Raw genomic sequence first — 12,725 nt, 5'->3', positions numbered from 1 at the left:
AGGAAGGGTCAAGCTCTATTTAAAAGAAGCTGATGGGAGGAGTGCTCAGTCAGAAGGCATATACTATAAATATGGCTGACCAGCACTTCCAAACAGAAAAAGACAAGTGTGAACAGGTGCAAGCTAAGATAGCCAATCTATGTATAACTAACATATTAAAGCTCCTCTCTGAAAGTTACCTTTCAATATCAGCAATTTTATGTCCATGATGCTGTGATTAGTGCTACAAAAATGTTTGGCCACAGTTAGATCTATTCTTCCTTCTTTAATTGTGTGGCGATGAACTAATCCAATATTTACTGCCACAACTGGTTCTCCCCGTCCCATGTTGATAGTTCTGCTTCACGTTACTCGTCTTATTACTGCACTATTCTATGCCCTGTTGTGTATAACTACGTGACTCTTCAGATTTTGTGTTATACTATGCCTGATGAAGAGACCTGCGTAGTCTAGAAAGCTGCTATTTGTTACCATCTTTTCAGTTACCCATTAAAAGCTATCAACCCCTAAGGACTCTCAAATCTTAATACTTTTCTATCTACTGGCTAACACGGTACAGATATATTTTTCCTGTATCTGCATCATGGCTCCTGTTTATAATGGAAGTCCAAATGCAGTGTCAAATCCATGGTATAGACGATACTGCCAGTGACTTATGGACCCCATTGTCTTACATTGGGGTTGCCCTGTGGCGTCCATAGCTTTGACAAGAAGTACAGCGCTGCCAAGGGGCTCACATACTGTTCCAGAACAGAGATCATACTCTGAATGATGGCAGTAATCACAGTGTAAATGTCTTTATTCAGGTACATTTGATAGAAATGATCACATGTGTTATATATAAGGTCCCATTACAGATATCTGCATTGTAACAATGTGAAGGAGGTGAAAAATCTTGATGCTTCATTAATGCAGTGAGTTTCTTTGTCAGCTGTACAGTACCGAGCTTTTACATTTTGTTTTTGGGGCAGCGCTGCAGAGCATCGCGCAGAGCGTTCAAGACACGATCTACATTTGTTTTTGTTGAGTTGTATCCCATAAGACCGATCCGAAGAACCTGCAATGTGGGAGCAGATTGAGGGAATTAGGTAGATGCACAGGTTATCATTGAAAGTTAGGCAGTGCCATGCAAATATTTTGTCTCTGATAGGTTACAAAACTCTGGTGTATAACATAGACTAAGACTTTGAAGAAGTGAGCCAGTTTGGATGATTCTTTTCTATATGGCAGGTTCAGGTGGGCATATTTCACGGTTCATATATGATCCCCTATGCCCAGGATGAATATGAGTCTCTCGACCAGAACATACAGCCTCATAGACACATATCAGGCTATTAGTTAATGTCAGGAGACCTACGGTCAGTCTGGGCATTGCAGTCCATATACAGACTGCGAAATACGGCTGAACCTGATTTATGACAGACCCCCAAATAATAATCAGATTGCAGGTAGGTGGGGGGGGGAGCAGTTGCTAACTGATCATGTAACATAGTAACATAGTTTTTACGGTTGAAGGAAGACTAAGTCCATCTAGTTCAACCCATAGCCTAACATGTTGATCCAGAGGAAGGCAAAAAAAAACCATGTGGCAAACACTAAGCTCCACATTGGGGAAAAAAAATCCTTCCCAACTCAATGCGACAATCAGACTAGTTCCCTGGATCAACGCCCTATCAAGGAATCTAGTATATATAACCTGTAATATTATACTTTTCTAGAAAGGCATCCATGCCCTTCTTAAATTTTAATAGTGAATCCCTCATTACAACATCATGCGGCAGAGAGTTCCATAGTCTCACTGCTCTTACAGTAAAGAATCCCCGTCTGTGATTATGATTAAACCTTCTTTCCTCCAGACGTAGAAGATGCCCCCTTGTCCCCGTCTCAGGCCTCAGAGTAAAAAGATCAGTAGAAAGGTCTTTGGACTGTCCCCTCATATACTTGTACATAGTAATAAGATCACCCCTAAGCCTTCTTTTTTCCACAGTAAATAACCCCAAGTGTAATAACCTGTCTTGGTATTGCAGACCCCCCAGTCCCCTAATAACCTTGGTCGCTCTTCTCTGCACCCGCTCTAGTTCAGCTATGTCTTTCTTATACACCGGAGACCAGAACTGTACACAGTATTCTAAGTGTGGTCGCACTAGTGACTTGTATAGAGGTAAAATTATGTTCTCCTCATGACCATCTATGCCTCTTTTAATGCATCCCATTATTTTATTTGCCTTTGCAGCAGCTGCCTGACACTGGCCACTAAACGTGAGCTTGTCGTCCACCAATACACCCAGGTCTTTTTCAGTGACAGTTTTGCCCAGTGTTTTACAATTAAGCATATAATTATACATTTTATTTCCTCTGTCCAAGTGCATTACCTTACATTTATCCCCATTAAAGCTCATTTGCCATTTATCAGCCAAAGCTTCTACTTTACATAGATCCTCCTGTAATATAAAATTGTCCTCCTCTGTATTGATTACCCTGCAGAGTTTAGTGTCATCTGCAAATTTTGAAATATTACTCTGTATGCCCCCTACAAGGTCATTAATAAATATGTTAAAAAGAAGCGGGCCCAATACTGACCCCTGTGGTACCCCACTGTTAACTGAGACCCAGTCTGAGTGTTTTCCATTAATAACCATCCTTTGTTTCCTATCACTGAGACAATTCTTAACCCACATACATATATTTTCCCCTATCCCCATTGTTCTCATTTTATGTATTAACCTTTTGTGTGGAACCTTACCAAAAGCTTTTGAAAAGTCCATATACACAACATCCACTGCATTTCCTTGGTCCAGTCTGGAACTTGCCTCCTCATAAAAACTGATCAGATTAGTTTGACAGGAACGGTCCCTCGTAAACCCATGTTGATATTGGGTCATGAGATTATTCTTCTTCAGATACTCTAGTATAGCATCTCTTAGGAAACCCTCCAGGATTTTACCCACAGTAGAGGTTAAGCTTACTGGACTATAATTTCCAAATTCAGTTTTTGTCCCCTTTTTGAATATTGGCACCACATTTGCTATACGCCAGTCCTGTGGTACAGACCCTGTTACTATGGAATCTTTAAAGATTAAAAATAATGGTCTATCTATGACGTTACTTAATTCCTGCAGTACTCGCGGGTGTATCCCATCCGGGCCCGGGGATTTGTCAACTTTAGTGATTTTTAGACTCCGCCGTACTTCCTTCTGGGTTAAGCAAGTGACATTTAATGGAGAATTTTTGTTAACAATAATCATGTTTTCTGTCATGCGATTTTCTTGTGTAAATACGGTTGAAAATCATTTAGCATATTGGCTTTTTCCTCATCCTCATCCACCATTTCACCCAGACTATTTTTAAGGGGGCCAACACTATCATTTTTTAGTTTTTTACTATTTATGTAGTTAAAGAATATTTTGGGGTTATTTTTACTTTCTCTGGCAATGATTCTCTCTGCCTCAATCTTTGCTGCCTTGATTTGGTTTTTACAGAATTTATTTAATTTTCTATATTTATTTAATGCCTCATCACTACCTACTTGCTTTAGTTCTCTAAATGCTTTCTTTTTGTCACTTATTGCGCCCCTTACAGCTCTATTTAGCCATAGTGGTTTCCTCCTATTTCTAGCATGTTTATTCCGATAGGGTATATATTGTGCACAGGTCCTATTCAGGATGCTAATAAATGTCTCTCATTTGCTTTGTGTAGCCTTATGTCTCAGGATATCGTCCCAGTTTATTGCACTAAGATCATCTCTCCACCGTTGAAAATTTGCCTTCCTGAAGTTTAGTGTCCTTGTAACCCCTCTACTACACATCTTATTAAAGGTTACATGAAAAAATATTATTTTGTGATCACTATTACCCAAGTGACCCCCAACTCGTATATTTGATATGCGGTATGGCCTATTGGTTAATATTAGGTCTAGCAGTGCCCCCCTTCTTGTTGGGTCCTGAACCAGTTGTGAAAGGTAATTGTCTCTCATAGTTGTCAAAAACCTATTACCCTTGCTTGAACTACAGGTTTCTGTCCCCCAATGTATTTCAGGGTAGTTGAAGTCCCCCATAATAATGACTTCTCCTTGAGTCGCTGCTTCATCTATTTGCTTTATGAGGATATTCTCAGCTGCTTCCAATATTTTTGGAGACTTATAACAAACCCCTATCAGTAATTTATTATTTTTTCCCCCTCCCCTTATCTCCACCCACAGGGACTCTACATTTCCATTAGATTCACATATATCCTCCCGCAAGATGGGTTTTAAGGATGATTTTACAAATAAACACCCCCCCCCCTCGCTAGTTTGCACGGTCATTTCTGAACAGACTATAGCCCTGTAAATTAACTGCCCAGTCATGGCTCTCGACCAGCCATGTCCCAGATATCCCCACCATGTCATAATTATTTTCCAACAAAATTAATTCTAATTCCTCCATTTTGTTGGTGAGGCTTCTGGCATTAGTGTACATGCATTTTATGTATCTCTCTGTACCCCTATTCCTTCTTACTTTATTAACTGTTCTAACCCCAAACCAATTTCTTTATTTGTGCCCAGGTCACTATCTGCACTATCTTCCCCACCTATAAAATGAATACCTTCCCCGCCCAATCCCTAGTTTAAACACTCCTCCAACCTTCTAGCCATTTTCTCCCCCAGCACAGCTGCACCCTCCCCATTGAGGTGCAGCCGGTCCCTAGTGTAGAGTCTGTAGCCAACTGAGAAGTCGGCCCAGTTCTCCAGGAACCCAAATCCCTCCTTCCACACCAGTTCTTGAGCCACTTATTTATCTCCCTAATCTCCCGTTGCCTCTCTGGCTTGGCACGTGGTACCGGTAGTATTTCAGAGAATACCACCTTGGAGGTCCTTGCTTTCAGCTTGCAGCCTAATTCCCTGAAATCATCTTTAAGGACCTCCCACCTACCTCTAACTTTTGTCATTTGTGCCAATGTGCACCATGACCGCTTGGTCCTCACCAGCCCCTCCCAGTAATCTGTCAACCCGATCAGCGATGTGCCGGACTCGAACACCAGGTAGGCAGCACACTGTTCGACGATCCCTGTCTTTGTGACAGATTGCCCTATCTGGTCCCCTAATAATTGAGTCCCCCACTACCAGCACCTGCCTGGCCTGCCCTGCTCTCCTATTTCCCTCCTTACTGGAGCTGACACTCCTCCGGCTTTCAGGGGACATGCCTTGCTGCAGCAGTGCTACCCCTGTACCATCACCCCCCTCATCTGCCAAGTTTGCAAACTTATTGGGGTGAGCCAGATCAGGACTAGCCTCCCTGGCACTCTTCCCTCTACCCCCCCTTCTAACTGTCACCCAGCTAGCGGCCTCACTGTCCTGCAGCTCCCTCCCGCAACAGAGAGGTGCTAAAAGACCGATTTCACGTACTCCTGCACTGATTAGAAGCATTTCACCATCATATTAAACAGTGCAGGTTTCTGTTTGCAGTGCAGGTGTTAATCTGTTCAGTTGAGAGTTTTTGAAGCATTCCTGCTTTGATGGTCTCAGCTGTTCAGTGTTAGCCACTCCCCTCTGCTATATATACTTGCCTTTGTCAATGACGGATTGCCAGTGTTAGTTTTCCTACTGCTTGGTGCTGGAGTAGGAGGAGCTGGTTGTTTGAGGAGGCATTTGGTGTGGTATTCTAAAGACTGTTGCTTGGTGATTTGTCTGTGTGCATATCCTCATACTCTCCTAATTGTTTTTTCCTTCCTTTATTTCCCAGTGTGCCACTCTGTTTTTTTGTGAGTGCATATTTGTATGATTAGTATTTTCATTTATCCCTGTACGACTTCCCTGGTTAGTCTGGTTTGTGTATTCTTTTACACCACTTCTCCCCACTTCCCTGGGTGGGGGAAGAAACAGATAAGGGTTGATTCAGGAGCTCAGCAAGGAACGTTGCCCTGGCATCTTCACCATTAGACGTAATCCGGGGAGCAGGGATAGCTAGGGCGCCCCTAGCTTTAGGGATAGCAAAGGAGCCCCTAGACTCGGGATATCAAACAACAGTGTCGTGACATCATGGGACAATTAGGAATTACATGATGTCCAACAGCATGATAAAAAATCACTGAATGCTATGTAGTTGTTTACTGCTTGAGACCCCTCATTATTAAAGTGCTGCTTCTCTCTCAGTGTTTGATGGTGAAGTCACGTTGACGGCTCACATCACCGCTGCATCCAATCACTGAACTCAGCGGCTCTGATGTAGATGACACACTATCGGATAGTACTGAGCCTCCCTGGGTCAAGCGCCAGGTCTCTGCCACTGTTTCTGTGCCAGTGTTTTGGCTGCAGCAGTGACGTTACTTCAACAGCGCACATCGCCACTGTAGCCAATCACTGAGCTCAGTGTCTTGTACTTTCTTCATTGGAAGAGCCGTTGAGCCCAGAGATTGGCTGCAGTGGTGATGTGACCTGTTGATTTCATTTTCACTGAAACTTTGAGACGAAAGCAATGATCGAGATCTGGTGCTGGACCTGAGCAAGGTGAGTTCTTTCTGATTTTGATATTTTACACAGGTTATATCATTTGGCGACCACTTTTTTTTGTGGAAAACCCCCTTAAAGTTTACTTTTAAATTATTGTTAGTGGGTTCTGTGGCGACTGTTGCTCTGTGTAATCTAGTGACGTAGGACTCCCACTCTTGTCATAAGACACTTATCACATATTCTACAGGTGCTCAGTTGTGATTGTGGGACAACTAATTCCTTCATTTAATATCTGGTAATACCTTTCCAGTAGAGGGCCCCAGCCCCCCGCTGATTTCAATGCTATGATTCTTCATTATATATGTGGTGATATCTTTCCAGTCATATCCCTCGGGGACGCAGATTGTTGTCACAGTGGGGAGTCGTAGAGCCTGTAAAGAATACATTGTTAATACTGACAAGCTATAGCTAGCAGAGCAGCAAATAATATTTCTTACATGGTCAATTTGGGGCATGTTCAAACTTGGTAAATGGTGTCAACTAATAGAAAAGTCGCTTAGCAAACAAAAGCTAAGCTGAGCTGTTAGGTAACAGAACACCAATTTCCTTTTGAACTTATGAACATATAATGGAACAGCAGAAGATTTTTATGCCATATTAGCGCCACATTTCACTAGCCAGCTTGTGTAGAAGTGTCAAGTCACAAAATAATCATTACTAGTAATTGTCAAAGCTATGTGAAATGACATGAAATATGGCATCATCCATAAATAAGTTACTGGAATTTGTAAAAGCGAAATGGAAATCAATCTATGTACAGTCTTCTTTGTTTTCAAGTGTTTTATGTTTTTGACTGAAAGTGTGGACCCATCGCGGATTTGATTAGAGAATTGTAATTAAACTGCACTTGTCAGTTGCTCAACAAAGACCATATAAAAATCACTTGTCTCCCCTGATTCTGCCGCTCTGTTTTGCTCAATGTCGCTTCACTGCAGAGATATTTACATTTGTTTCTTTTTGGAGTGCAGTATGTGAAATCTCTACTTGTATTGCAACTGTGCATTTCCTCAGAATGCTACCAGTCACAGCTTGGCAGCCTCTGAGACTGGTAGACTGCTAGATCAGCTGCTGAGCTGTGATTGGCAGCACCTGAGAGGTGGTCATCTGTTACTCAATACTGTTACTCAACTTTGTTTCCCTTTATGGAGACATTATGTGGCAATTACAAGAATACCGGCCATTGTTCATCATAGGAATGCTGTGATTTTACCACTAATCACAGGTGAAGATATACCCCATGGAATAGGGGATAATTGACCAAACTCTGGGGTGTGACCACTGGGACTATCAGCAATTCCGAGAACCAGCCTCAACAGAGGCCCCGTTTGAATGGAGCTGAGGTGCACATGCTCGACCTCCTCTCCATTCATTGTCTATGGGATAGACGGAGAAAACCAAGTACAGCGCTCCACTATTTCTGCCAGTCTCATAGACAATGCATGGAGTGGAGGTCAAGCATGCTCACCTCCGCCCCATTCGCAGCCCGATTCTTGGGTTCCAGGGTCCCATTCTCAAGATTGCTGGGTATGCCAGTGGTTGGATCCCCAGCGGTCAATAAGGTATCCACTATTCCTTTTGGGAATAACCCCTTTAAGAAAATTAGTTATGACAAAAAGCTGGTGCAGTTGAACATTGCAATGATCCAGAATTTTGTTGTGAGGCCTTGTGGATACAGTTTGATTTTACTGCTTACATTCAGATGATGTCTAGCTCTTCTAATGATCAGTCGGATGTGCTCAATTGTCAATATGTAAAATCTTTGTGTCATAAACACCAATTTTTAGATTTCTTTTTTAACATTACAAGGTTTATGAATGCGCTCAGCATAAAATATCTTTTAAATGAATTGTCCAGTCTTGCATTCATAAAGCTTAAATAGATTTTCCACTTTAAAAAAAAGTGGTCCCCAAACGATAGATCTCTTGTAAAATAACAAAATCTGATAGTGCTCACCCTCCCCTGGTCTAGCTCCGGGTCTCTGCCACTGTTTCTGTCTCTGTTTTGTCTGCAGCAGGGACATCATGTTAACAGTGTACACCACTGCTGCAGCCAATCACTGAGCCAAGTAATTTATGTGCTCTTTATGTGTCGAGCAGTTGAGCCCAATGATTGGCAATTGGCATTGTTGATGTGATCTGTTAATGTGACGCCACTGCTGTAGCCAAAGCACTGAGAAAGAAACAGCAGCGTAGATTCGGTTCCGGACCTGAGGAGGGCGAGTACTATCTGATTTGTTATTTGACACAAGTTCTATCATTTATGGAACTACTTTTGTAAAAGTGGAAAAGCCCTTTAATAATTTTTTGATAAACATAGTAGGGATAAGGCATCGGTTAATAAGCGGGGCCCGACCTCAGGGACTCCCACCAATTCTGATGATAAACGAACCATATGGGGTCTCTAAAGTAGGGCCATGATCAATAATTAGGTGATAGTGTGTCCTAGCAATATGCCATCAGTTACTAAGATGGAAAGATCACTTTACCTTCACAGAAGTAACAGGTTAAAGGGGTTGACTGGCCTTAGGGTGCTTTCACACTGCATTTCGGTAGCTGTTTATTGGTACCGTCGGAGCTTATGCCCGAATCCCCCACAAAAGAGATTCGGGCGTATGCGCAGACGGGACTAAAGAATAGGTGCTGAAAAGCAGTGTGAAAGCTCCCTTAGGCTGTGAGGATTTTCAGGTGCCGGTGGCAGGTGCGTGACTGCAATTATGTAGCAGGTAGGACACATCTAGTTGGAATGTGGCCGGAAATATGCAATTCTCCTACTTGCAGTTGCATGACTTCCCGGCACCGGAGAATCCTCACAGCGCACAATGTGAGCATTGACAACTCTGCAGTCACATAGAGTGACTGCAGACTTGTAGCCTAAGGCCAGACAACCCCTTTAAACCAGTATAATTATTTAATATGTAGAAATCACATTTATTTCTTTACTTCCATATTTCCTTAGCCTGGCAATAGACATTAGATTAATGTGGGTGGATAATATATACAACATCCTAGACTGACCCTCACCAGAAATGTGGGGGAAATTGTCACTTTGGACTTCTACAAGCTGCTCCTTTTGTCCTTCTGGGAGTTCTGCTATTCTTTGAGGAATAAGTCGCTTCCCCAACTAGTGTACATGGTCAGTTTTAGTGAATTCTGTGAGGTATTTTAGATTTTGCCATCAATCACGCGACTAGATGTTCAGAATTTCTGTAGTTAGTGAAGTGTTATAACAGTCGATTATATAATAAAATTTGCTACCCAAATGTGTTCATTTCTTTCATTTTCACTCACAGCAAGTACATTGAGTGTAAAGACTTTAGAGAAAAGGTTACATGGTATCACTTACTGGATCCTTCACAAAAAGTTTTAGTCCTAGATCTTCTAATCCTTTGTAAAGTTTCAGCGCATTCTCACGGTGGATTTCCCAAGAGAGCTCTAGACCCTGGAAATAGGCACAAATTAATATGCAGCACCACATTGTTCAATCAATATCGAGCTCCTACAGATAAAAGGGATTGTGCCGAAGTAGAAAATCCTCAGCATCTTATGTGTAGGATGCTGTGCACTTTTTCTTGCTGATTACATTAGTGTTATTCTGGATACATTAAAAAAATGTATACAATTTTTAAGTATACTAAAATAAGATCTCTGCTTTCTGTCATTCATGGTAACATTGTTTAATCCCAGGGGATACAAAATCTGTTCTTGTATGGCATACATGTCAAACTCCGGCCCGTGGGCCAAATCTGGCCCGCAGGGTGGTTATATTTGTCCCCCGACACCAGAATCACCACCCCTGTGTGGGGCCATTATTCTGTATGGAGGACTATATGGGGCCCATAATACTGTATGGAGGACTATGTGGGGCCCATTATACTGTATGGAGGACTATGTGGGCCCATTATTCTGTATGGAGGACTATGTGGGGCCCATTATTCTGTATGGAGGACTATGTGGAGCGTATTATTCTGTATGGAGGGCTATGTGGGGTCATTATTCTGTATGGAGGACTATGAGGGGCCCATTATTCTGTATGGAGGACTATGTGGGGTCATTATTCTGTATGGAGGACTATGTGGGGCCCATTATTCTGTATGGAGGACTATGTGGGGCCCATTATTCTGTATGGAGGACTATGTGGAGCGTATTATTTTGTATGGAGGGCTATGTGGGGCCCATTAATATGTATGGAGGACTATGTGGGGCCCATTATTCTGTATGGAGGACTATGTGGGGTCCCATTATTCTGTATGGAGGACTATGGGGGCCTATTATTCTGTATGGAGGAATATGGGGGCCTATTATTCTGTATGGAGGACTATATGGGGCCCATTATTCTGTATGGAGGACTATATGGGGCCCATTATTCTGTATGGAGGACTATGTGGGGCCCATTATTCTGTATGGAGGACTATGTGGGGCCCATTATTCTATATGGAGGACTATGTTGGGGCCCATCATTCTGTATGGAGGACTATGTTGGGCCCATTATTCTGTAAGGAGGACTATGTGGGGCCCATTATTCTGTATGGAGGACTATGTGGGGCCCATTATTCTGTATGGAGGACTATGTTGGGGCCCATCATTCTGTATGGAGGACTATGTTGGGCCCATTATTCTGTAAGGAGGACTATGTCTGGCCCATTATACTGCATACTGGTTGGTTCGCGACTTTGTCCAAGTTTTTGATTTTGGCCCTCTGAGTGTTTAATTTTGACATCCCTGTTATATGGTGATCACCTGAGTGTAGGATGGATTGGATAGTGACCTGCGGCTAAGGCTCTTGCTGAATGACTGCAAGCAGAGATTTTGAAAACTTTAATGATTTGATGTTGACAGGGTTAGCGGTATACAGGCTGACAGAAGTTTAAGGGTATGTTTACATGTGGCATTTTTGTAACTTTTTTTTGGTGGAAAAGAAGCTGCATTTTAGAGTCCCAGCAAAAGCAATGAGATTTCAGAAATCTAATCCACATGCTGCTTTTTTATTTCTGACTGAATTTTAGCGCTGCAGCGTTTTTGTAAATCCATCAATTCATTCAGCGTTTTTATCCATTACTGCCTTATTCAAATCCCCAATTTTTGCATACGAGTGCTATCTGTGGTTTTCACGGATAACACTCATACCTCTGATGGTCAATGGGGCCACTCGCATGTCTGTGATTTTTTGCAGACCGAGCAGTCCGCCGAAAATCACAGAGACATGTCCGATAGACAATGCAAGTCTATGGGTGCGTGAAAAAAATAGGACCACACTCGGATGAATTCTGATTGTGGTCTGATTTTCACAAACTGTAAAAAGGGAGAAGGTGTAGAAACTTTTTTTTTTCTCCACGTTAGAGAAAAACTGATGTCGCTCGGATCACACTCTGATCAAAGTAATCGGTCCATTTTTATCATGTGAGAAAAACTGACGTCTGAATGAGGCTTTAAGGTAATGAGAAACTGCAAACTTGCTGAAAAAACACAGTGTAAAATTTTTTCTGCTTTTTTTGCAGCATTTTTGGTAAATAAAACTGACTTTATTAACTTGTACTGTAGACAAATTACATATGTAATCTGTCTGAAAACACATAGCTATGTTTTATTCTCACTTTGGAGTTTTTCCTGCCAAGAGTGATGGTTTTGGATGCAGAAAAAAAAAGCTGAAAAAACACCATGTGTGAATTTACTCTTAAGTGTCAGTACACAATTAACCTTGCTTTTCTGAGAAAGGCACAGCAAATCCGAAGACAGTAACTGGTGGGGGTCTCAACACCGTGACCTTCAATGGCACATACACCAGACATGCATCACAAACAAGAAAGCCTTTCTGTGGTGTGAACACGATAACTACAGTTATGATGATTATGCACCATTATATATAAGTTTTTAATATTACCTTCTCAGCCAGGATTGCCAGTCCTTCCCTCAGGGTGTAGAAGTTGGTCACTGGTCCTGTGTGATGGTATCTGAAAAACAGCAGCCTTTACAATTCATTCAATATAAATTTGGCACATATTTATAAAAGCATCTGTCACTATAAAGTTTGACTTTAGTTCACATATCAGATGGTGCAGTAATGAGGCAAGTGTTCAGGAAGCAGAGATATAGGCTGCTGTATGTAAAGACCTCACAATTTATATCTAACAACATTCCAAACTTAGTAAACCAAATCAGAGGATAGTTTTGGTCATGCAGGTTCTCTCTTCTTTACTAATGGTGTCTCCCTATTGGGATCCTTTTATTCTGCCAAATATGGC

General features: G+C 42.0%; 1 protein-coding gene across 3 annotated transcripts in view; it reads right to left on the bottom strand.

Annotated features, from left to right (window-relative positions):
* Positions 1–781: 781 nt before the first annotated feature.
* The window catches only part of AGXT (alanine--glyoxylate aminotransferase), a 50,229-nt gene continuing 38,285 nt past the window's right edge, over positions 782–12,725 (bottom strand). For all 3 annotated transcript variants that reach the window (XM_073674528.1, XM_073674527.1, XM_073674530.1), the window contains exons 8-11: positions 12,365–12,434; positions 9,830–9,925; positions 6,730–6,858; positions 782–1,057 (exon numbers count right to left, since the gene is read on the bottom strand). In XM_073674528.1, the coding sequence (XP_073530629.1) occupies positions 950–1,057; positions 6,730–6,858; positions 9,830–9,925; positions 12,365–12,434 (403 nt within the window). In that variant the 3' untranslated portion in view covers positions 782–949. The remainder of the gene's footprint in view (positions 1,058–6,729; positions 6,859–9,829; positions 9,926–12,364; positions 12,435–12,725) is intronic.

Source organism: Phyllobates terribilis, unplaced genomic scaffold, assembly GCF_046119375.1.
Source record: "Phyllobates terribilis strain yellow unplaced genomic scaffold, ASM4611937v1 Scaffold_3__8_contigs__length_932513732, whole genome shotgun sequence".
In the NCBI taxonomy this organism is placed as follows: domain Eukaryota; kingdom Metazoa; phylum Chordata; class Amphibia; order Anura; family Dendrobatidae; genus Phyllobates; species Phyllobates terribilis.
The sequence above is the reverse complement of the archived record's forward strand: the minus strand, read 5'-3'. Positions and strand labels throughout refer to the sequence as shown.